The 24,392-nt window shown below is 49.5% G+C and overlaps 2 protein-coding genes across 10 annotated transcripts in view; both read right to left on the reverse strand.

Moving 5' to 3' along the window:
• The window catches only part of LOC116571641 (immunoglobulin lambda-1 light chain-like), a 1,068,967-nt gene that overhangs the window by 579,198 nt on the left and 465,377 nt on the right, over window positions 1-24,392 (reverse strand). The window lies entirely within an intron of this gene.
• The window catches only part of LOC116571638 (immunoglobulin lambda-1 light chain-like), a 1,139,351-nt gene that overhangs the window by 550,352 nt on the left and 564,607 nt on the right, over window positions 1-24,392 (reverse strand). Inside the window, exons 1-2 of one of the 9 annotated variants that reach the window (XM_032309749.1) lie at window positions 9,122-9,216; window positions 8,667-8,964 (exon numbers count right to left, since the gene is read on the reverse strand). The exons of 6 other annotated variants lie outside the window; for them this stretch is intronic. In XM_032309749.1, coding sequence (XP_032165640.1) covers window positions 8,667-8,964; window positions 9,122-9,167 — 344 coding nt within the window. In that variant the 5' untranslated portion in view covers window positions 9,168-9,216. Of the gene's footprint in view, window positions 1-355; window positions 654-806; window positions 926-8,666; window positions 8,965-9,121; window positions 9,217-24,392 lie in introns of those variants that run through there. 2 more of the 9 variants (XM_032309757.1, XM_032309748.1) reach the window with 2 other exon arrangements.

The raw sequence follows: 24,392 nt of genomic DNA on the forward strand, positions 1-24,392 counted from the left end.
AAATTTCATACATACTCATTTAGGGATGTTTTTAAAAGAAAGGTTCTTTTAAAAATGTCTTCCATTTCTGCTTCTCAGATGTGTAGTCATTCCTCCACACACAGTCCTTGGGAAACTAATAATTCTAGTAGTTCTTATAGTTCTAATAATTGATTACAAATTCCATGCTGATCTGCCCTGTGCAGTCTGCCTGGAGGACTCGGCGGAAGGGGGCAAACTAGGGACCTCAGACCTGGGACCTGGGCCAGACCTGCTCACTGCTCTGGGCATTGGTCGCCTGGGGCTGAGAGGAGAGGGTGACACAGGTGGGGAAGGGGTTTGTGTCTCACTTCCCCATGTGCTTGTGTCACTGTGAGCATTACCACTGGTGTCAAAGGACTGACAGTAATAGTCAGCCTCGTCCTCAGCCTGTGCACTGCTGATGGTGAGGGTGGCCGTGCTCCCTGACTTGGAGCCAGAGAATCGCTCTGGGATCCCTGAGGGCCTCTCACTATCACCATAAATGATTGTCAAAGGGGCTTGGCCTGGCTTCTGCTGGTACCAGTGTACATAAAAATACTGTAACTCCCCTCCAGTGCAGGTGACTGTAGCCGTCTGACCCAGGGCAACTGACACTGAGGGAGGCTGAGTCAGTTCACTGGAGGTCACAGAGCCTGAAAAGACAGAAGAGGAGAGGTTGAAATGAGGTCCAGGGGCTCATCCCAGGGTCCCAGTACTGAGGCCGTGCTGTGTCTGAGCTCGGGTTTGGCCCAGGCTCAATTCAGGTCCCGTGCAGCCGAAAGTATGGGCAGGACTGGGAACAGCACCTGTATAGAGAGTGAGGATGAGAAGTGACAGAGGAGTCCAGGCCATGGTGCATGTGTTCAGTGCTCTGTCTTCTGAGAATCACAGCTGGGCCAGGCTCACTCTATCCTCTCTTATTTCTTTCCAGGACCTTGGGTCTGTGATTGTTAGTAGTTATGCAAATTTCTTCTTCTCTGGGACTGCACATGCATTCAAACCACTTGTGAGCTCAGACCAGGTGACTGAAGAGGAAGAGAGGAACCCTCAGCTTCCTCTAAGCAACTCTCAGGTCAGAAAATGAGCCTTGGTCTCCAAATTTAGTATCACAGTCACAATTCTGGGGTTTGAACACAACCACTGTCCCTACACATTCTGTCTGAGAACTTTTGGTGCTGGTTCATGGCCTTCCAGAATCCTGGCCATGTGGTTGGGCTGGGCTTTCTGAGAGAGTCAGACAACACGTGATTCAGGGAAAGGTGGTTCTGTGACCTCACTACCTTCCCCGCCCCTCCTTCAGGTTCCCTCTGAGTCCCCCAAAGACACTGTGGTACCACCCTTGGCTTGTCAACAGAATAGGAAACTCTCTTTTTCTGAGGTTCGTTCATCGTCTTGTAAGTGCAAGTTTACTTTGCCCAATAACCACCTGCTTTTGGAGATTTATCAGGATATGTAGTCTAATTACACATGATGCTATTGTCTCTATGACAGCCCCCATCCCACAGCAGACCAGCAACTGGCATTGTCAGCCATTTGTTCCCTTTTAGTTTTTTCATCAACGTTTCATGGAAACATATGAAAATGGCCTGAATTGATGAGAAACAACTTCAAGGTCTGTGATCCTGTGAGGATCCACATGATCGCACGTTCCCATATGTTGTGAGCTCCAGGGCCCGAGCCATGGTCCCTGCAGCCAAGAGAATAACGTCACTCTGGAGACAGTCTCACAAGGAGGCTGGGCTGCAAATGTTCCTTCTAAGGACCAGGGTCCCCGAGTGCTCTGCCTCCTGCCCCCTGAGGTGCTTTGGAACAAAGATGTTGCAGCCCCAGGTCTGAGTTGGGGTGGAGGTGGGGAAGGAGAGGCAGACTGTGAGTCATAGGGTGTCTCTGGATGTGCCCAGCACAGAAGAGTCCTTCTCTGGAGACACTGGTGGACAGAGAGGGAACCTGAATTTCCCAGGTGAGGTGCTCACTCTGTCAGGAGTCTTGTCAGTGTTCTGGTTGACACCGTGTGTCTGACCCTCACAACATGGTCCTTGCAGACAATCATCCTGACAGTCTCTGAGGAATGAATCTCAGACAACGTGTTGACCTCCAGGCCTGGTGTCCCTGTGAGGCTACCCCTGGGCAGCCCCAGCCTCTGTCCTGCAGCTCTTGGTGCAGCTCTGCTGCCCCCTGCTGGTGGATGGGGACTCGGACCAGGAGCTTCCCTCCTGTAGGTCTCTCCACAGCCCCTGCCACCTGAGAAAAAGTGTGGGCAATAGTTTCCAGCCACCCTCAGGCAACTGCCCCACTGCCCTATCCAGCTAAGGCCAGCACAGACAGGTCAGATACATGGTGCAGGCAACAGGACAGGTGCGATTCCTGTAGTTGTCCCAGGGTTGAAATGTCCTGCCCTAGCCTGCTGTCTTGTTATAAGAATGAGGGGGAAGGTACAGTGTAGTGTATTTGAAAAGGGTTAGTGTCCACACAAACCTGTGCAATGTCCCACAGCCACCGGGTTCCTGTGTATTTAGGAATCAGAATCTATGCTTCCTGCGTCCCTATCCATGTAGTTGGGTCATGGGAGCAACAGGTGATGCTTCTGGTGCTAAGTCAGTTTAGCAGGGATATATTTAATTTTGTTATTACTGCTGTTTTTGTTACTTTTTTATATCCAGCCCTTGTCTCCTGAAGTTTGGTGTGGGAGGATTTGTAAAATATCCTAGTCTGTGGCTTGGTGATGTTGGCAAACTGCTCCTTCAGACCTGGATCCAATCCCACTGGTTGTAGGTACAGTGTAGCTGATAACTTTTCCTTGTGCACCCGAGGAAGCGTACTGGAGACTCCAACACCAAGAACCCACTGAGTTGTTCTCATTCAAGAGACACGTCAGTGTTTTGTATCATTTAATTTGAAATGGCATGTTTCCTACTTGAGTATGAGCTTCCCCATTTCACAGCAAGTAAGGCAGAAGCCCAGAGACCAAGGAAAAGCAGAAGATGATAGGGGGAGTCTGGAAATGCAACTCAGGTGTCTGAGATTTAGACCTGGAGCCTCTGGGGCCGAACTTGAGTAGGGTGGTAGAAGGAGAGTGTACATCTGGGCTTGTTTTCCAAGATCAATAGCCATCCCCATACTGACCTGTTCTATCATGGAGCCCCCTCCCCTCCCGCTGCAAGCAGGAGGGTCTGTGGGCTTGTGCTCCAGGTTAGAACCGCAGAATCTATGGGAGCAGTGGAGGCAGGTAGGCTGTGCTGGGGCCTGGCCAGGGTCCTGATGGCTCCCTTCTGCATCACCACTTTTTCTTCTGCTCTGCTTTCCCGAGCCAGTGGGAGTGATAGGGATCTCATGGGGCATCTGAGTCTTACAAGTGAACAGAGGACCTGTAGTTTCAAGAAACTCTGGGGGACATTCTCTATTGTCCCACCCCCTGCAGCAAGCCCTGGGCCAAGCTCAGGGTCAGGGTTCTGTGGGGACTGAGCCTGTAGGCAGAGCCTGGGACAGCCTCTGGGCAGGGAGTGAGGAGAGAGAGAGAAGGAGGGTCCATGTCATGGTGGGGACCAGAGTTCTGTCTGTTGAACCCACAGCTGAATCTTCTCCCCTGCAAGCTTCCCTCATTCTCTCACTGGTCTCCCTGAAGATGTTCCTTCTCAGCCAGGTAGAATCTCTGTGCTTCTGGGTGGGCTTCCTGGATCTGATGCGTGATGTGCTACACTCACCTCTAGACGCTTCTTGGAGAGCTCTGGTCACTCTGTGTTTGAAAATCTTGAAGACCGGGAGAGAAGGGACATATGTGGGCATTTTGTAGCTGTTCTTATGAAACATTCACTGTGTGTATTCCAGCTCTTCATCCTGTGTGTGATACACATAAGAGAAAATCATCCTAATTATTTTTAGGGACTCCATTCATCTCAGATTTTCTATGTGTTCCCTGTGAATGTTTCATGTCCCAGATTGTGGAGCAGAATTGTGTGGGAATTATCTTAAATTGTGGCTTGAATTCTGTGTCACTTCCCTTCCTGGAGGTTTCTGATGGGCAGCATCTACTTGGGTGTTATTGTGAAATTCAATCTAACAACCTTTGTCTTTAATCATGGCATTTAGAGCATTTCCTGAATGTGACTAGTAATATCATTTTGATATAGAAACTTTCCTTTATGTTCTTGTTGTTCCGTGTGTTCTTTGTTCCTTCTTTCCATATATATATATATATATTTGATTAACAGAATATTTTTAAATGATTCCATCTTATCTCCCATTTTTGCTTAAGTTCCTTCTGTCTGATGATCAATAACTTGCAGTAGTTACATTCTGTGATGCTACCAATTTATATGGAATGTAAGCACCTGATAACATCCTTCTGTGTCTCAGCTCTCAGCATAGTCACTGTGATTTTCCTTCATATTATTTCAACTCTGTCAGGAGTTCCAACATATATAGCTATTTTATGTTCTGCACAGTATATTTTTCCGCACACTTTTAAAGAGAATTCTATAATAAAGAGGTCTTAATATTTATCCCCCTAGTTAGCATTTATGATGTTTACATTCATTTTGTAGATTCAGATTCTTCCTGGAATCATTTTATCTTCCTAAGGGATGTATATTGTTGCTTGTATTGTGTGTCAGTTGATGAAAACTTCTTTCACTTATTTTTTGTGAAATTTTCATTGGGACTTCATTTGTGAAGGATGTTTTCCCGGGATGAATGGGTTCTCCCCCACCACCCTCGCCTGTTCTTTCATCTCTAATTTAGAGACATTAATCCAGTGTCTCTTGCTGGCATTTCCACTGATGCAAAAACCACTAACATCTTCTTCTGTTTGTTCCCCTGAGTGAAGGGACTCTTTCCTTCTGGCTGCTTCTAAGACTCTCTTGTTCATGGTCTTGAATATTTGATATAAATGGGTGTTGTTGTTTTTTCTTCGTCTTGTGCTTGTGGTTTGTTGAGATTTTTGGACCCATGCATCTTCAGTTTCATCAAGTTTGGAACATTCTCGCCAATGACTGTCCAAATATTTTTCCATCCCCTACACACTGCTGTCTCTCCTTTTCGGACACACTACATCCTATTCCACTCCTAAAGGTGTCCTCCAGCTTGGGGTTTCTCTGTTCACTCTTGTGTCTTTTCTTCTCTCTCTCTCACTTTGCAGTGTCTGTGCTGTGTCTTCAGGTTCCCTCATGTGTTCTTTGCTTTGTCGTGTCTGCTGTTACTCTCAACCCCTGGATTTGTGATCTGAGACATTGGAGATTCATCTGTAGGAATTAGATTTGTACCCTTTAACTTTCTTCTCTGTGTCCTGTGAACCTGTCAGCACTACATTTCTAAACTACATTTAGACGAGACATTGCAACATCATTCTTGCTAGAAAATCCAGGCTTCTGGCCTCCCTGCATCTTGAGTGCATGCCCATTTTTAAGAAAACATTGATCTATCTATATGTTTATTTATTTATTTGGGAGAGAAAGAGTGAGAGAGAACAAGCAGGGGGAGTTCCAGGCATAGGGAGAAGTATGCTCCTTGCCAAGTAAGGAGCCTGATACAGGACTGGATCCCAGGACATTGGGATTGTGACCTGAGGTGAAGGCAGTTGCTTAACTGACTGAATGACCCTGCCATCCCCATGACCCATTTATTTAAATCAGCTTCTGTGTATCTCCCTGTTTCTGTCTCTCTGGATATGTGTGTGTCACATATGAATATATATCCTGGTGTGTATGAGATACAGGTCATATTGGATCTATATTCCCTGGAGAACCCTACCCAATACACCTTATCAGCTCTTTCTCTTTGTTTTTCAAATGGTTTTATTTTATTATTATTTTTTTTTATTTCTTTTCAGTGTAACAGTATTCATTGTTTTTGCACCACACCCAGTGCTCCATGCAATATGTGCCCTCCCCAATACCCACCACCTGGTTCCCCCAACCTCCCACCCCCGCCCCTTCAAAACGCTCAGGTTGTTTTTCAGAGTCCATAGTCTCTCATGGTTCACCTACCCTTCCAATTTACCTCAGCTCCCTTCTACTCTCCATCTCCCCATGTCCTCCATGCTATTTGTTATGCTCCACAAATAAGTGAAACCATATGATAATTGACTCTCTCTGCTTGACTTATTTCACTCAGCATAATCTCTTCCAGTCCCGTCCATGTTGCTACAAAAGTTGGGTATTCGTCCTTTCTGATGGAGCCATAATACTCCATAGTGTATATGGACCACATCTTCCTTATCCATTTTTATTTTGATGTCTTACTTGGTGTTGGAGATCCTCACTGCTAATTGTCAAGTACCTTCTTGTGACATTGTGTCAATTACATGAAGAAGAAGGATGTGATAAGGAAATTTTCTTTCCCCAACATTTTTACTGATGATTGTCATATATTTTATAGATACATATTATAAATCACAATATATTGTTCTTATTATTACCTAAACAGTTGACTTTTAATAGACACTAAATAATAAAATCTTTTTATATTTACCCATCTAGTTTTTGTTATCTGATACTTTTTATTGCTTTGTGTAGACTCACATTTCACTCTTCTACACTTTCCTTCTGTCCCAGGGTGTCCTTCACTGTCTCTTGTGCCAAGAATCTGTGGGTGATCAGTTCTGGGAGGTTTATAGTCTGGGAAAGGTTTAGTTTGTCTCACTTTTCAATAACATTTTAACTGGTTAAAATAAGGTGGGATCGGGAGGGAGACAAACCATAAGTGACTCTTAATCTCACAAAACAAACTGAGGGTTGCTGGGGGGAGGGGGGTTGGGAGAAGGGGGTGGGGTTATGGATATTGGGGCGGGTATGTGCTTTGGTGAGTGCTGTGAAGTGTGTAAACCTGGTGATTCACACACCTGTACCCCTGGGGATAAAAATATATGTTTATAAAAAATTAAAAATTAAAAAAAATGAAGGTTGACACAAGAAACAGACTCTTCAGTGCAGAAAACAAACTGGCGATTAGCACAGGGTGGGGTGGGAGGATGACTGAGGTAGATGACAGGCGTCAGAGAATACAAAAATAATAAAAAAATAAAAAAGATTGTCTTTTTTTTAGTTGTATTTTGAAGACATTGCTCCCTCCACCACTCAGTTGCCCAGTTTACTTGGTTTGTAAGGAGGAAAGTACTCCCACCACGTTACTGGGTCCCTGTAGGGAGCACAACTCTCCTCTCTGGCTGTGAGAGCGTCTACATCACTGGTTTGTAGCAATGTCATTACGATGTCTGCTGTGCTGTCTCTCATGTTCCCTGTGCCCAAACTTCATTAAGCTTCCTGGATACATCGGTTCATGGGTTTCACAATTTGAGAACTTGGTGACTCCTTTTCCTTCACATATGTTTTCAATCACCATCCACTCCCCACTGTCTCTGCCTCAGTTTTTCCAATTACACATCTTTAAGTGGAAAGAAGCTGTCCTCCCTGCACTGAGACTTTCTTCAATTTCTCAGGCTATTTCCCTCTGTGTTTCATTTTGAACAATCTCTATTGCTGTGACACCAAGGTTATTAGTCTCTTTGGTAACATGTAACCCACTGTCAATCTCCATTTCTGTATTTTTAAGTCTCAGAATATATGATTATCTTTTAGGGAAGTTTTAAAAGATTTGGGCTTTAATCAGGGAGATTCAAATTAAAACCACATTGAGATACCACCTTACACCAGTTAGAATGGCCAAAATTAACAAGACAGGAAACATGTGTTGGAGAGGATGTGGAGAAAGGGGAACCCTTTTACACTGTTGGTGGGAATGCAAGTTGGTGCAGCCACTTTGGAGAACAGTGTGGAGATTCCTCAAGAAATTAAAAATAGAGCTTCCCTATGACCCTGCAATTGCACTACTGGTTATTTACCCCAAAGATACAGATGTCGTGAAAAGAAGGGCCATCTGTACCCCAATGTTTATAGCAGCAATGGCCACGGTCACCAAACTGTGGAAAGAACCAAGATGCCCTTCAACGGACAAATGGATAAGGAAGATGTGGTCCATATACACTATGGAGTATTATGCCTCCATCAGAAAGGATGAATACCCAACTTTTGTAGCAACATGGACGGGACTGGAAGAGATTATGCTGAGTGAAATAAGTCAAGCAGAGAGAGTCAATTATCATATGGTTTCACTTATTTGTGGAGCATAACAAATAGCATGGAGGATATGGGGAGATGGAGAGTAGAAGGGAGCTGAGGTAAATTGGAAGGGTAGGTGAACCATGAGAGACTATGGACTCTGAAAAACAACCTGAGCGTTTTGAAGGGGCGGGGGTGGGAGGTTGGGGGAACCAGGTGGTGGGTATTGGGGAGGGCACATATTGCATGGAGCACTGGGTGTGGTGCAAAAACAATGAATACTGTTACGCTGAAAAAAATAAATTAAAAAAAAAAAAGATTTGGGCTTTGGAAAATGTCTTCTATTGTGTTCTCCTAACATACTCAGTCATTTATGAGCTCACATCCACAGCTTAAGTACAGTTATAATAAATGTGTCCTTATCCTCTGCCAATCCGTCTTGTAGAACCTTTCTGAAGGTGTGTGAGAAGAGTCAGCCTGTGGATCTCAGAAGTGGAATCCTAGGCTAAACCTGCTCCCTGCTCTGTGCCTAGTCCCCCTGGGGCTGGAGGAGGAGGAGACAAAGGCATGGAAGGGGTTTTTGTCTCACTTCCCCATCTGCCTGTGTCACTGTGAGCTTGACCACTGCTATCTGATGACTGGCAGTAATAGTCAGCCTCATCCTCGGCCTGGGCCCCGTTGATGGTCAGGGTGTGTGTGGTCCCTGAACTGGAGCCAGAGAATCGGCCCGGGATCCCAGAAGGACGCTCAGTGTCCTTATAAATGACCTGTTTGGGGGCTTGACCTGCCTTCTGCTGGTACCATTGTGCATAGTACTTGCTCAGTACTTCCCCAGAGCAGGTGATGGTAGCTGTCTGTCCCAGGGACACTGACACCGAATGAGGCTGAGTCAACACACTGGAGGCCATAGAGCCTGAAAAGACAGATGAGGAGAAGTTGGTGTGAGGTTCAGGGGCTCCTTCCCTGGGTCCCTGTAATGAGGTTGTTCTGAGTCTGTGCTCAAGCTCTGATGCAGGCTCAGCTCAGGTCCTGCAGGGGCTGAGCATTTGCAGAGGGTCCAGGGACAGCACCTGTGCAGAAAGTGAGGACGGGGAGTAGGAGAGGGATCCAGTCCATGGTGGAGATGTCCGGAGCTCTGCCTCCTGAGACCCCACAGCACTGCTGGGTTCCACCCCAGCCTCTTTTATTCCTTTCTAGGTCCTTGGGTCAGTGACTGTTAGTAGTTATGCAAATTTTCTCCACTTCAGGGGCTCCTAAGTGATCCACCAGCTGTGAGATCAGAACATGTGATTGAGGGGGAAGAGAGGAGCCCTGAGTTTACTCCAAGCAGCTGCCAGTTTCAAAACCATCCTCGACAACAAACAGCTGGGATCAGTTACTTTCCTGGCATCTGAACACATGATAACCAAATGAAACTACTCTGTATGGGGTCTGCCCTTGGCTCTCTCTGGGGTCTTTCAGAAGCCTGGCCATGGAGCTGGGATGGGTCCTCTGAGAGATGCAGACACCTGTTCAAGGAGAGGTGGTCCTATGCCCTCATTACCTTCCTCCTCCTGCTTTGTGTCCCCACTGTGTCCCCCTGCGACACTGTGATCCCATGGTCCCCATGTCATTGGATTGTGGAATTTTCTCATCAGAATGTTTGTGCATTGGTGTCTGTGAGAGTCCACTTGCTTTTTTTAAATATTATTTATTTATTTATTTGACAGAGGGAGAGAGAGCACAAGTAGCAGAGAGGCAGGTTGGGGGTGGGGAAGCAGGCTCTCTGCCAAGCAAAGATCCCAAAGCAGAGCTTGATCATGGAACCCTGAGACCATAACCTGAGCCAAATGCAGAGGTTTAACCCACTGAGACACCCAGGCACCTGAGAGTCCACTTGTTAAGAGAACATCTGCTTTTGAAGATTGATCACAATGTCTAGTGTTTTGACATGTGGTGATTTCATACCCCCATCTCACAGCAGACCAGCTCATAGATTCCTTTATGATTCTTCATCAGTGTTACATGGAAACATGGAAACATGTGACTTGCATGAGAAATCACCGCTGACACTTTTGAACACCATGTGTTGTTAGGGTCCCAGAGCTAGGTCTTTTCACATGGGCGAGTTTTGGAGTCAGGCTAGCATCCCAGGAGGGAGCTGGATTCTGTCTCTGCACAAGGACAACCCAGGGACCAGAGCTGTCACCTCAGGTAGTGAGAATCCACTTCGTTCTGGAGACAGTCTCACAGGGAGGCTGTGGTGCTCATTCCAGGACCAGGGACTCCAAGTACTCCTTGTCCCACCCCTTGAGACCCTCCTGAGCAAAGAAGCTACAGTCCTGGGTCTGCTTCTGCCTGGACATGTGGATGGAGAGTCAGAAGGTGAGTGGTCAGGATGTTCTCAACATGTCCAGCTCAGATGAGTCAGCTCCTGGAACACCAGTGCACAGAGCAGGGAGATGCATTTCCCATGTAGGCATTTACTGTGTCAGGACTCCTGTCAGTGTCCTGGGTGTCACTGTGTGCCTGACCTTCAGAGCAAGGTCTCTTCAGCAGCTGGAGATAGGATTGATTGTTCCAATTTTTTTCTGGGGACTGAACCCTGGACCCCTGTTGCCCCCAGACCTGGTGTCCCTGTGAGGCTCCCCATGGGCAGCCCCAGACTCTGTCCTGCTGTTCGTGATGCATCTCTTCTGCCCCCTGCTTGTGGAGGAGGACTCAGACCAGGGGCTTTCCTCCTGCAGGTTCCCCCACAGCACCTGTCCCCTGAGAAGGGATGTGGAGCATGGTTTCCAGCCTCCCACAGGCAGCTGCCCACCCACAAGCCCTGCCCAGCCCAGCACAGACAGGCCACATACCTGGTGAAGGAGGCAAGACAAGTGGGATTCCTGTACTTGTCCCTGGGTTGAAATGTCCTGGGCTAGCCTGGTGTCCTGTATAAAAAGAAGAGAGCAGGGTGGAGTGTAGTGCATCAGAAAAGGGTCAAACCCAGATAAATCCATGTGATGTCCTATCACTACCAGTTTTCTGTGTATAAAGTGTCAATATTGATGCTTCCCCACCCTGATTAGTGCAGATTGTCATAAGTGGGAAGAGATGATGCTTTTGTGTAAAGTTTACTTGTGTACATAAATCTGCATTATTACTGTTATTGTTGTTGTTGCTGTTGTTGTTATTATTATTATTATAAACTCCTCAGGGCATAGCTTGATCATGGGAGCAAATAGGGAGGGAGGGTGAGGCCAGGCAGGGCAGCAGGATTTCTGTTCCCAACTCATTGCCATCCTCATCCTGGCTGGTCTCTAAAGGGCCCCCGTGGCTTGCACATAGAGAGGTTCAGGAGGTTCATGTTCCATGTTAGAGCTGAGGAACCTGTGGGGACAGTGGAAGCTGTTTGGCCAGGAAGGGCCCTGGCCTGGGTCCAGGGGCTCTGCTCAACATTATTGCTTTGTCCTCTGTCTCTTGAGCAGGTGGTAGTGACGAGGAAGTCATGGCCACTCTACTGGGGGAAGGTAATCTTACAGGTAATCACAGGATCTGAAAAATCAGGAGACTCTGGAGCTCATTTTCATTGTCCCCAATCTTGCAGCATTCCCTGGGCTGAGCTGAGTCTCAGGGTTATGGTTGGGGTCCAGTGGGGGCTGAGCCCATGGGCAGGGCAATACAAGCAAGACCTGGGTAGAGAGCAGGAGGAGGAGCAAGAGAGGTTCCCGGTCATGGTGGAGAACCCAGAGTTCTGTCTTCTGAGGCTACAGCTGAACCTGGCCACCACAAACTTCTGTCACGTCATCCCTGGTTCCTGTGAAAATGCTCATTCTCAGGCTGCTGGAGAGAATCTCTGCTCCTGGCAGGCTTCATGGATCTGGTGCCTGTGGAGCTGTCCCCACCTCTCAGCTTCATAGAGGAACTGTCTGTCTGTATGGAAAACTCTTTTTTAATTTTAATTTTTAATTTAAAATAAATTAATTAACATACAGTGTATTATTAGTTCCAGGAATAGAGTTCCATGATTTATCAGTTGCATATAACACCCAGGGCTCATTATATCATGGGTCCTGTTTAATATCCATCACCCCCTTACGAATCCCCCAGCCTCTTCCCTCCAGCAACCCTCAATTTGTGTCTTACGGTGAAGGGTCTCTTTATGGTTTTTCTCGCTCTCTGGTTTCTTCTTGCTTTATTTTCCCCTCCCTTCCCCTAAATGTAGGAGAAAGGAGGAAGGTGTGAAGGCTATTTCCCTATCAATTCCTCATGAGACGTGCACTGTGAATATTTCTTTTTTGTTTGTGTGTGTAAAATACATGCAATATAAATAATTTCATTCTAACTCTTTTTAAGTGTTCACTCTCTGTCTCTTCCTGTGAATGTTTCATGTTCTACATTGTGGAACAGTATTGGTGGGAACCTTGTCTTAAACTTACCCTTGGATTTTCACGTGGTTTCATTTACAGTCGTTTTCTGAAATGAGACATAGAATCGGGCATTACTCTGAAACTCGGTTTGACAATCTGTCTTTTCTTTGCATTTAGACCATTTCCAGGGTGTGATTAGCACTGACATTCCACATAACATCCTTGTATATAGTGTTTCTTTGTCCATGTTCTCCTGGTTTCCTTTCTCCTTTTCTTCCCTTTTTAAGTTATTGGTGCATTTTTAGGATTCCATTTTATCTCCTACTTTTTTGGTTATTAGCTCTACATATGTCTGTCATATTCTCATGAGTTGTAATAGTCCACATTCAGGTGTGTTTTCCCCATGTCACACAGACTGTCAGATCCTTACAGCAAACTTCTCCCTCTCCTTCTCAGTATTTTTTGCTGTAATTCATACATACTACTTTTAACTCTATTATAAATCCCAACATAGATAGGTATTTGAGTTTCTTTAGACAAAGAATTATCTTCAAAAAAGATTTAGATACTAAAAAAGTCTTAATATTTTCCCTAGTAGTTAGCATTTGTGATTTTTTCATCTGCCTTGTAGAATCTGATTCTTTCTGGAATCAATCCTTCCTGCTTGAGGGATGTCCAGTACTATTCCTTTTGTATTGGGTTGGTTGATGATCAGTCCTGTCACTTTTTGTATGTATGTCAGAAAATGTTTTATTCAGCCTTTATTTTTGAAAGATGTTCTCCCTTGGTAAAGAATTTGTGGAGCATAACAAATAGCATGGAGGACATGGGGAGATAGAAAGGAGAAGGGAGTTGGGGGAAATTGAAAGGGGAGGTGAACTATGAGAGACTATGGACTCTGAAAAACAATCTGAGGGTTTTGAAGGGGTGGGGGGTAGGAGTCGGGGTACCAGGTGGTGGGTATTATAGAGGGCACGGATTGTATGGAGCACTGGGTGTGGTGCAAAAATAATGAATACTGTTATGCCGAAAATAAAAATAAATTAAAAAAAAGAATTAACTCTTTTCTTCTTTTTTTCCCCATGTTTTAAAAATTTGCTGTCTTTCCTTGCCTTTCTGTTAATGAGAAATTTGCTAGAGATTTTCTCTGTCTTTCCCTAAAAACTGTGTGTCATTTCCTTCTGGCTACTTTTGAGACTGTCTCTTTTTCCCCTGCCTATTTGACACTGATGGGTATTGGAGGCTTTATTTTTGTTTTTGTTTTTGATATATATTTTAAACTATGTCTTGTAGTTGAGGTGTGTCGAGCTTTTGGGTTCTGGGAGTTTGAGTTACAGGTATAGTTATGGTTGGGGGTTGAATAGATGATCAGGATGGGGGCTTGGTCTGGCCTCTGCTGGTACCTGTAAGCATATTCACTTCCAGTGTTGTTTCCCCACATATTATCCTGGCCATCTGTCCCAGGGCCACCCACATAGACAGGGGCTGAGTCGCCTCAAAGGAGGCCACAGCTACAAGAGAGGAAAGGCGACACTGGCTGGAAAATCAAGGGCTCATTCCAAGAGACTGCAGGCCTGGCCAGAGCTCCAGGGATATTCTATATACTCAGGGGTAACCCTCTCATCAGTCTCAGTCCCAGAGTAGTGTGGGTCTGACTGGTGGATGGAGCTTTTGAGAAAACTGGAAAAAAAAAACCCTATCCCTATGGTCAAATAATCTCTGAAAAAAAAAACAAGAAAAATATACAGTGGGAAAAAAAAAAACAGTCTTTTCAATAAATGGTGCTGGGAAGATTGGAGAGCTATGTGTAGAAGAATGAAACTCGACCATTCTCTTATACCATACACAATGGGTAAAAGACCTCAATGCAAGGCAGGAAGCCATCAGAATCCTAGAGGAGAACATAGGCAGTAACCTCTTCAACATCGGCCACAGCAACTTTGTTCATGATATGTCTCCAAAGGCAAAGGAAACAAAAGTGAAAATAAACTTTTGGGACTTTATCTAGATCAAAAGCTGCTTCACAGCAAAGGAAACAGTAAACAAAACAAAGAGGCAACCCATGGAATGGGAAAAGATATTTGCAAATGACAAGGTAAAAAAAGGGCTGATATCCAGGATCTACAAAGAAATCCTTAAACTCAACACACACAAAACAGATAATCATGTCAACAAAATGGGTGGAAGACATGAACAGACACTTCTGCAATGAAGGCATAAAAATGACTAACAGACACATGAAAAAATGTTCATCATCACTAGCCATTAGGGAGATTCAAATCAAGAAAAATTTTGAATATTCCCTCTGCCCTCATTCACCTTGGACAAAGGAGAAGCCATCATCCAAGTCTCCATCTGACCACAAATAGCTACCTAACTCTAGATGCCAGCCACAGCCTAGGCCCAGTGAAATAAACACTGTTAGATGAAGGAATATTTTCTATGTTCAAAATGCACTAAGTCAATCTCATCTTCCCTTTCGAATCCAAGGGATTGCCTAGGAAAGAGATGTTCCAAATACCTTTTTAAAGCCAGAAATAAACAGAGAAAATGAGATCCCTGCTAAGTGCTCCCTGCAGAGAAACTCAGGAACTCTGGGACCCACACTAGATTGCTTAAATCTTGTTTAGTGTGCCAATTGTGAGCTCCACTGGAGACAAGAGAAAAGCCCAGGTGGTTTGGGGTGAAAGAGAAGTTTTACCTCCCATCCTGGCGTGGATGTGACATTGTGCCCCATGGGCCTACTGTTTTCTCTGAACACTGACATCCTGGGACAAGCTGCATGACTGGACCCAGATTCTGATTTCCAAACTTCAGGTCTTGTGGAGCCAGAGTGAAGAAGGGTTGTCAGGTGCAGATAAGCAGGCATCTCCCACCTAAAGTCTGCACACCTGCTCTGATTCCTGGGCGAAGGAGAAACACATGCCTGTTTCTTAAGTGGTCATTCACTTCCTTCTAAAACCGACCAATGACCTTGTCCTTTTTGGAGAAACAAACATACTCTTCCAAACACTCAACTCCTCGGTTCCAAATGCACTGTGAGTAGGGTTTGGTCCCCACCCCCCCCGCTCCAGAGTCCTACTGGGAGGAACCTCCTGAACCATCCTGACAGCAGATTACCAGAAAACCTGGGGAAACAGGGCACAATGCTGAGTGGGGGCCTGGCTCCAGGGTTTCTTATGACCACTCTTGAGCCTGGGGAAACAGAGACTATACAGCTCACCACTCCATCCTGTAAAAACAAGCTGTAGTGCCTCACGTTTCAGGATCTCTCATCCAGCACCTCCCCACTGCCCTCAGAGCCTGCAGGCTGCATGGACTCCTCTTCCAGTGTGTTTCCCATGGCAGCTCGCCACTGTGTCCAGTGGTGGCAAGCAGCATTGGATGCCTTTCAGGGTCTCTCGCACCACGGCTCACCAGTCCCTCCAGTGGCATGAACTGGCACTGCTGGGCTTTCCACAGACTCCTAATGCATCTCCCAAACCCTCCACAGGTCTAAAGCCATACTGGCACTGTCCCTCCAGATTGGGGACCTCTGGGCCACACCCCAGGTGTCCGCCTGCCACCAGGAAGAAACTGTACCATTTGAAGCTGAGCAGAACCCTCAGAATGGAACAAACCCACACAACTCCCTGAGGACACCCCCAACTTCGATGGTCCCCGCAGTCACAAACTCACAGCCTGATGTGCTTCCTGACCCCCATGTTCAATTCAGCCCCTGGGGATCCAACCTCAGCACCAGGAGGTAGGGCCTGGATACCCCTAAGCCCTAACCCAAACCCTAGGTTGTGTTTTCAGGCTTCCGTGCCCAGAGACATGGCCAACAATCCCTCCAGAATGGGAACCCCTGAGTCACAACCAAGGACTCCACTACTATCCAGGAGAAAATCATGCCCTTCGGAGCTACCCAAACCCTCAGACCAGGAGAAACTCACATGCATTCCAGAGGCCACCCTCACCTCTGATAGCCCACATGGCAACAAAACCCAGAGATTGACGTACCGCTTGACCACTGTCCTTGATTCAGCCCATGGGGGATCCCACCTCAGCAATGGCAGATTGGGCCTGCCATGCCCCTAGGCCCTAACCCTAATCCGATGTTGGCTTTTCAGGCTTTTGTCCCTAGAGACCTGGTCCCCAAGCCCTCCATACTGGGGACACCTGAGACACACCCCAGGACTCTGGTTGCCACCTACGAAGAAACTGTGCCATTAGCAGCTGCACAAAACCCACAAAGCAGGAGAAACCTGCATGCTCCTCTAAAGCCACCCCCACTATTGGCACCACCCCCTCCCCGGCCATGAAGCCAGATTTTGTCATACCGCCAGACACATACCCTCAACTCTGCCCTGAGGGGAGCCTGCCTCAGCGCTGTCAGATAGGGCCCGTCATGTCCTTAGGCCCTAAGCCTAACCCTATATCAGGTGTACACGCTTCTGTCCCCAGAGGGCTGGCTCCCAAGCCCGTCAGATTGAGGATGCCTGAGACTCACGCCAGCACACTGCCAGCTGCCTAGGGTGAAATTTTGCCATTTGGAGCTGCACAGAAAACTCAGAGTGGGAGAAAACTGTATGAACCTGGGCCACCCCAGCATTTGCGTAACACCCTAGACACAAACTGGAATTCCAATACAGCGCCTGACACCCACCCTCAACTCAGCCACCAGAGAGCCAGTCTCACCACCAGCAGATCGACCCTGCCATGCCCCTAGGCCCTAACCCTAACCCTAGTTTGGGTTTTCAGGCTTCCAACCCAAGAGGCCAGGCTCCCAAACCCCCTGGATTAAGGATCCCTGAGCAAGAACCCAGGACTCCACCCACCACGCAGGAGGAAACCTTGCAGTATGGAGCTGCTCCAAACCCTCAGAGGAGGAGAAACCTACATGCCCCCTAAAGTCGCTCCCACCATCAGCAGATCCTCTGGCCATAAAGTTGGATTCTGCCTGGCACCAGACACATGCCTTCAACTCAGCTCCAAGGGAAGCCTGTCTTAGCGCCGGCATATTGGGTCTGTATTGACTCTAGGCCCTAACCCTAACACTAGTTTGGGTTCAGGCTTCCATTCTGAGGGACTTGGCTCCCAAGCCCCCAGATTAAGAACCTCTGAGTGACACTGCAGGACTCCACCAGCCATGCAGTATGAAACCGTACCATTTGGAGCTGCTCCGAGCCATTGGAGGGGGAGAAAGCTGCAAGCCCCCCTTAAGCCACCCCAACCATGGCAGTCCCCATGGCCATAAAGCCAAATTCTGCCACACCACTGTATGTCTGCCCTCAACTAAGCCCTGAGGGGAAACTGCTTCAGTGCCAGGAGATCAGTCATGCCATGCCCCTAGGCCCTAACCCTAATCCTAGTTTGGGTTTTTAGGCTTCCATTCTGAGGGTCCTGGTCAACAAGTCCCCTGAATTATGGATCCCTGAGCCACACCCCATGCCTCCACCTGCTACCCAGGAGGAAACCATGCCATTTGAAGCTGCATAAAACCCTCAGAGCAGGAGAAACCTGCATGCCCCCTTTGAGGTCATCCCTACCTTTGGTGCCCCACCAGACTGCAAAAAGGGAGCCTGATGCTCAGCTGGAATCCCTCCCTCAACTCTGAAACCAGAGAGCTCCCCAGTGTGGGGGCCTGACCCGTGTTCCCAGATGGCCGTGATGTGCACCTAGTGAGAAGCACTCTAGACTGCAGGCACCAGCGCAGCCCGAATCACTGCCAAATGCTGGCCAATTCTCTCATTAATTTTCTGCCCAGAAATCTCATGAGAACTGGCTAGAAGACCACCGACGAACTCGCTCCCGAAGGCTCAGGCGCGCAGGGCTGCTGCCTGGTCCTGGCCCAGGGTGCCGAGTGGTCGTGGCCTGAACCCTGTGAGAAAGCCATCTACGAGTAAGGCATATACAAGACCAAAGCCTCCTGCTACTCAGCCCCTAGTAGTGCCCACCCCAGCGCTGGCAAATCAGGACTGCCATGTCCCTAGGCCCTGGCCCTAACCCTTATTTGGTTTTTCTATCTTCCTTCCCCAGGGCCCTTTCCCTTGAGCCCTCAGATTGGGGACCCCTGATCCACACCCCATGACTCTGCCTGCTACCCAGGAGGAAACTGCTGTTCAGAGCTGCACCAAATCCTCAGGAGTGGAAGAAACCTGCATGCCACCCTGGAGGCAACCCCCATCTTTGGCTCCCCACCAGACCACAAGCACAGAGGCTGGCGTTCAGCCAGAACGCCTACCTCAACTCTGCCCCCACAAAGCTCTCTTGCACAGGGGTCCTCGCGGGAGCCTGGCCCATGTTCCCAGATGGCTAGAACAAGCACCTGGCCAGAAAGCACTCAAGACCACGGGTGCCAGCGCGGCCTGAATTGCCACCCAACACCAGAAAATTCTCACGAGCTTTCTGCCCAAATTGATATTTATTTGGGCAGAAAGCTCATGAGAATTGACTGGAAAACCCCTGGTGAACTCGCTACCAGCAGTGTGGGTCCACAAGGCCACCACCTGGCCCTCGCCAGGGGTCTGGTCACAGTCAGAACCCTGCGAGAAAGCCCTCTATGACCCGGGCGCATGCGAGGTCAATGCTTCCCACTACTCAGCACCCCCGGGGTGTCTGAACCGGCGCTCAGGGATCAGACCCGTCATGCCCCTAGGCCCTCACCCTAACACTAGTTTGGGTTTTCAACCTTCTGTTTCCAGGGGCCTTTCCCTCGAGTCCTCCAGATAGGGGGTCCCTGAACCACACCCCATTACTCCGCCTGCCACCCAGACAGAAACCATGCCATTTGAAGCTGCGAACAACCCTCAGAGTGGGAAAAAAGGGCATGCCCCCCATGAGGCCATCCACATTCGGCTCAACACTGGGCCAGAAACACAGAGGTTGATGCCTAGTTGTACCCCCTGCTTAACTCTGTCCCTGGAAAGCTCCCTGCACCAGGGCCCTTGGGGGAGCCACGTGGGCCCAACTCATGTTCCCAGATGGCCATGTCACACACCTAGCAAGAAAGTGCTTTAGACCGCGGGCACCAGTGTGTCCTGAATTGCCACCCAATGCCAACAAATTCTTATGAGCTTTCTGCACAAATCAATATCAATTTTGGCAGAAAGCTCTTGAGAACTGGCCAGGAAAACCCTGGTGAACTTGATCCTGCAGTGCATGTCTGTAGGGCCTCTGCCTGGGCCTAGCCTGTGATTCCAAGTGGTCAAGTCCCCAACCCTGCAAGAAAGCCCTCTATGATCCTGGCGCATGCAAAGCCAATCCCTCCCACTACTCAGCCCCATGGGATGCCCAACCAAGCACTGGAAGATCTGGCCTGCCATGACCCTAGGCCCTAGCCCTAGTGCTCTGTTGGATTTTCAGGCTTCCGTCTTCTGGGGCCTGTCTCCCAAGCCCTCCAGATTGGGGACACAGAGCCATACCCCAGGAGTCCACCTGCCACTCAGGAGGAAACCGCACTCACGCAGAACACTCAGAACAGAACAAACCTGGATGCTTCCCTGAGACCACCCCCACCTCCAGCGGCCCACCCGGCCACAAAACCAAGAGGCTGATGTGCTGTTGGACCCCTGTCCTCAAATTACCCACCCGGGGATCCTGCTTCAGTGTGGGCACATTGGGTCTGTCATATCCCTAGGCTCTAATATTAGAGTGGGTTCTCAGGCTTCTGTCCCCATAGAACTAGCCACCAATCCCTCTAGATTGTGGACCCCTGGGCCACAGACAGGACTCTGCCTGCCACCCAGGAGGGAACCGTGCTGCTTGGAGCTGTGCAAAATCCTCAGAGTGGGAGAAACCTGCATATCCTCCTTGAGGCCCACTCCCACATTTGGTTCCCCACCAGACCACAAACATGCAGGCTGGTGCTCATCTGGACCCCCCTCCCTCAACTCTGCCTGAGGAAATCTCCCCTGCACGGGGGCCCTCAGGGGAGCTGCACGGGCCCAACCCATGTTCCCGGATGGCCACGACACACACTGAGTGAGAAAGAGCTATAGACAGCATGCACCAGCATGGCCTGAATCACTGCCCAATGGTCGCCAACTCTCACAGCTTTCTGCCCAAATTGATATCAGTTTGAGCAGAAAAAATGTCAGATTTAGCCAGAAAAACCCGGCGAACTTGCATTCAACAGCATGGGCTGGCAGGGCCACTGCCTGAGCCTGGCCCAGGGTCCCAAGTAGTTGCGGACCAAACCCTGCAAAAACGCTCTCTGTGAGGCAGGTGCACATGATGCCAGCCACTCCCACTACTCTACCCCTGAGGTGTGCGCCATGGAACTGGAAGATCAGATCTGCGATGCCCCTAGGCCCTTGCCCTAACCCTCAGTTGGGTTTTCAGGCTTCCATCTCCAGGGGCCAGTCGCCTGAGTCCTCCACATCAGGGACCCCAGAGCCACACTGCAAGAGTACACCTGCCCCCCCCCCCGGGAAGAAACCAGCCATTAGGAGCTGTGCGATACCCTCAGAGTGGGAGAAACCTGCATGCACCCCCTCCCAGTCCACCCCCACCTTTGACTCACCACTGGGCCGCAAAAACGGAGGCCAAGTAGCTTTTCAGGCTTCTGTCCCCAGAGACCTCCAGATGGCAGACCCCTGAGCCACACCCCGGGACTCTGCCTGCCACCCAGGAGGAAACTGTATCATTTGGAGCCTCCCAAAACCCTCAGAGCAGGAGAAACCTTCATGTCCCCCTGAGGCCATCCCCACCTTTGGCACAAGCTGGGCCACAAACGTGGAGCCTGATGCTCAGCCAGAACCCCTGCCTCAACTGTGTCCACAGAAAACCCCCTATGCGGGGACCCTTGAGGGAGCCTCATGGTCCTGACCCATGTTTCCAAGATGTCCTCTACAAGCACCTAGTGAGAAAGTGCTCTAGACTGCGGGTGCCAGTGTGGCCTGAGTTGCCACCCAACAACAACCAATTCTCACGAGCTCTCTGCCAAATTGATATCGATTTGAACAGAAAGCTTGTGAGCATTGGCTGGAAACCCCCCAGCAAACTTGCTGCCAGTGGCTTAGACCTACAGGGCGACTGCCTGGGCCTGGCATGGGGTCTGGAGTAGTGTAGTCCGAATCCCGCGAGAAAGCCATCTACAAGCCAGGTGCACATGTGGCCAACACTTCCAGCTACTCAGTCCCCTGGTGTGCCCACTCTGGTGCTGCCAGATCAGGCCTGCCATGTCCCCAGGCCCTCACCCTAATGCTCACTTGAGTTTTCAGGCTTCCAACCCCAGGGGCCTATACCCCGAGCCCTCCAGATCAGAGATACCGAAGACACACCCCAGGAGACCCCCTGCCACCCAGGAGGACAGCTGTGCCTTTTGGATCTGTGCAGAGCCCTCAGACAGGGAGAAACCTGTATTCTGACCTAAGGCCACACCCACCTGTGGCAGACCCCTGGCCACAAAACCCGGCAACTGATGCACCACCTAACCACCATCCTCAATTCACCCTCTAGGGAATCTCTCCTTTGTGCCAGCATATCGTGCCTGCCATGCCCCTAGGCTGTGACCCTACCATAGCTTGGTTTTTCAGGCTTCTGTCCCCAGAGACCTGGGCCCCCATGCCCTCCAGACTGAGGACCCCTGAGCCACACCCCAGGACTCCACTGCCACCCAGGATGAAACTGCTGTTCAGAGCTGCCCAAAACCTCAGAGTGGGAGAAAACCATGCATGCCCTGCCAAAGCCACCCACATCCATCTCCCCGCCAGGCCACAAACAAGGAGGCAGATGCTCAGCCTTACCCCCTCCCTCAACTCTGCCCCTGGGATACTCCCCTGGTGGGGGCATTGGTGGAGCCACGTGGGACCAACCCGTGATCCCGCATGGCTGTGACATGCACCTAGCGAGAAAGTGCTCTAGACCAAACCACAGCACATAAAGTCACCCATGCTGGCCAATTCTCACAAGATTTATATCAAAATCAATATCAACTTGGGCAGAAAAATGATCAGAATTGGCAGGAAAATGCCAGGAGACCTTGCTTGGGCAACACAGGCTGGGCCACAGCTTAGGCCTGAGCTGGAGTCCCGAGTGGTCACAGACCAAACCCTGAGAGAAAGCACTCTGCGAGGCAAGTACATGTGGGTCCACCACTTCTGCTACTCAGCCCCCTGGGGTGCCTGCCCTGGCACTAGCAGATCAGATCTGTCATGCCCCTAGGCCCTGGATCCATAGCTCAGTTTGATTTTCAGACTTCCATCCCCAGGAGCCTGTCCCATGAGCCCTCAAGATTGGGGACCCCAGAGCCACACCCCAGGAGTCCACCTGCCACCCAAGAGGAAACCGTGCCATTTGGACCTGTGCAGAACCCTCAGACCAAGAGAAATCCGCATGCCTCCCTGAGGCTAACCCCACCTCTGGCGGCCACCCCTGGCCACAAAAACTGGAGCCTGATGCACCGCCTGACCCTCATCCTTGACTCAGCACCCCCGGGATCCCACCTCAGTGCCACCAGATTGAGCCTACCATGCCCCTAAGCCCTAATCCTAACCCTACTTTAGTTTTCAGACTTCTGTGCCCAGAGACCTGGCCCCCAAGCCCTCTAGGTTGGGGACACCTGAGCCACACCCCAGGACTATGCCTGCCACCCAGGAGGAAACCATGCCACCCATAGCTGTGCAAAACCCTCAGAGCAGGAGATACCTGCATATCCCCCCTGAAGCCACCCCCACCATCAGCACCCCAATGGGCAACAAACACAGACGGTGACACTCAGCCAGACACCCTCCCTTAACTCTGCCCCTGGAAAGCACCCCTGCACGGGCCTTCAGGGGAGCCGCGTGGGCCTGGCCCGATTCCTGGATGGCCATGACACCCACTTAGCGAGAAAGCGCTGTAGACCCCGGTGCCACCATGGCCCTGTGCCATTACAAGCTGAACAAAAGCCTCAGAGCATGAGAAACCTGCATGCCACCCCCCGCCCCCGCCACGAGGCCATCCCCCACCTTCAGCACTCCAGCGGGCCACAAACATGGAGGCTGACCCTCAGCCCAACCCCTTCCCTCAACCTGGACTCTGAATCCCTGCCTGACCCTTGTCCTTTTCTCAGCACCCCAGGGATCCCGCCTCAGTGCCAGCAGATCAGGCCTGCCATTCCCCTTGGCCCTAACCCTAACCCTAGTTTGTGTTTTCATGCTTCCATCCAAAAAGTCCTGGCCCCCAAACCCCACAGATTAAGGAAACCTGAGTGACACCTCAGGGCTGTGCCCACCACGTGGAAGGAAACCATGCTATTTGTAGCTGTGTGGTACCCTCAGACAAGGAGAAACCTGCATGCCACCCTGATGCCACCCCCAGCTTTTACAGCCCCTGGACACAAACCCAGACTCTGACATGCTGCCCGATGCCCGCCCCCAAGTCAGCCCAGCAGAGAGTCCACCTCCTCATCAGAAGATCAGGCCTGCCATGCCCCAGGGCCCTAAACCTAACCCTAGGTGTGGTGTACAGGCTTACATCCCAAAAGACCTGGCCACCAAGCACTCCAGATTGGGAACTCCAAAGCTGCACCCCAGGATTCCACTGCCACAAAGGAGGAAACAGTAGTTTTGAGCTGCAGAAAACCCTCAGATGGGAAGAAACCTTTATACCCTCCTGGGGCCACCCCACCTTCAGCACCCAAATGGGCCACAAACATGGAGCCTCATTCTCAGCCTGAGATCCTCCCTCAACTCTACTCCTGGAAATCTCCTATCATCTGGGACCTGCAGGGGAGCCATGTGGGACCAGTCCAAGTTCCTGGATGGTTGCAACATGCACCTAGGGAGAAAGCACTCTAAACAGCGGGTGTGAGTGCATCCCAAATTGCCTTCCAATGCTGGTCAATTCTCATGAGCTTCTTTCCCAACTCAATATCCATTTGGGCATAAAGCTCATAAGAATTGGCCAGAAAATCCCCCAGTGAAATGTCTTCTGGTAGCACAGACCTGCAGGGCAGCCACCTGGGCCTGGCTCATGATCTCAAGTGGTTTCGGCCCAAACCCCATGAGAAAGCAGTCTAAAATCCAGGTGCAAACATGGA

This window comes from Mustela erminea, chromosome 13 (genome assembly GCF_009829155.1).
Source record: "Mustela erminea isolate mMusErm1 chromosome 13, mMusErm1.Pri, whole genome shotgun sequence".
NCBI classification, from domain to species: Eukaryota; Metazoa; Chordata; class Mammalia; order Carnivora; family Mustelidae; genus Mustela; species Mustela erminea.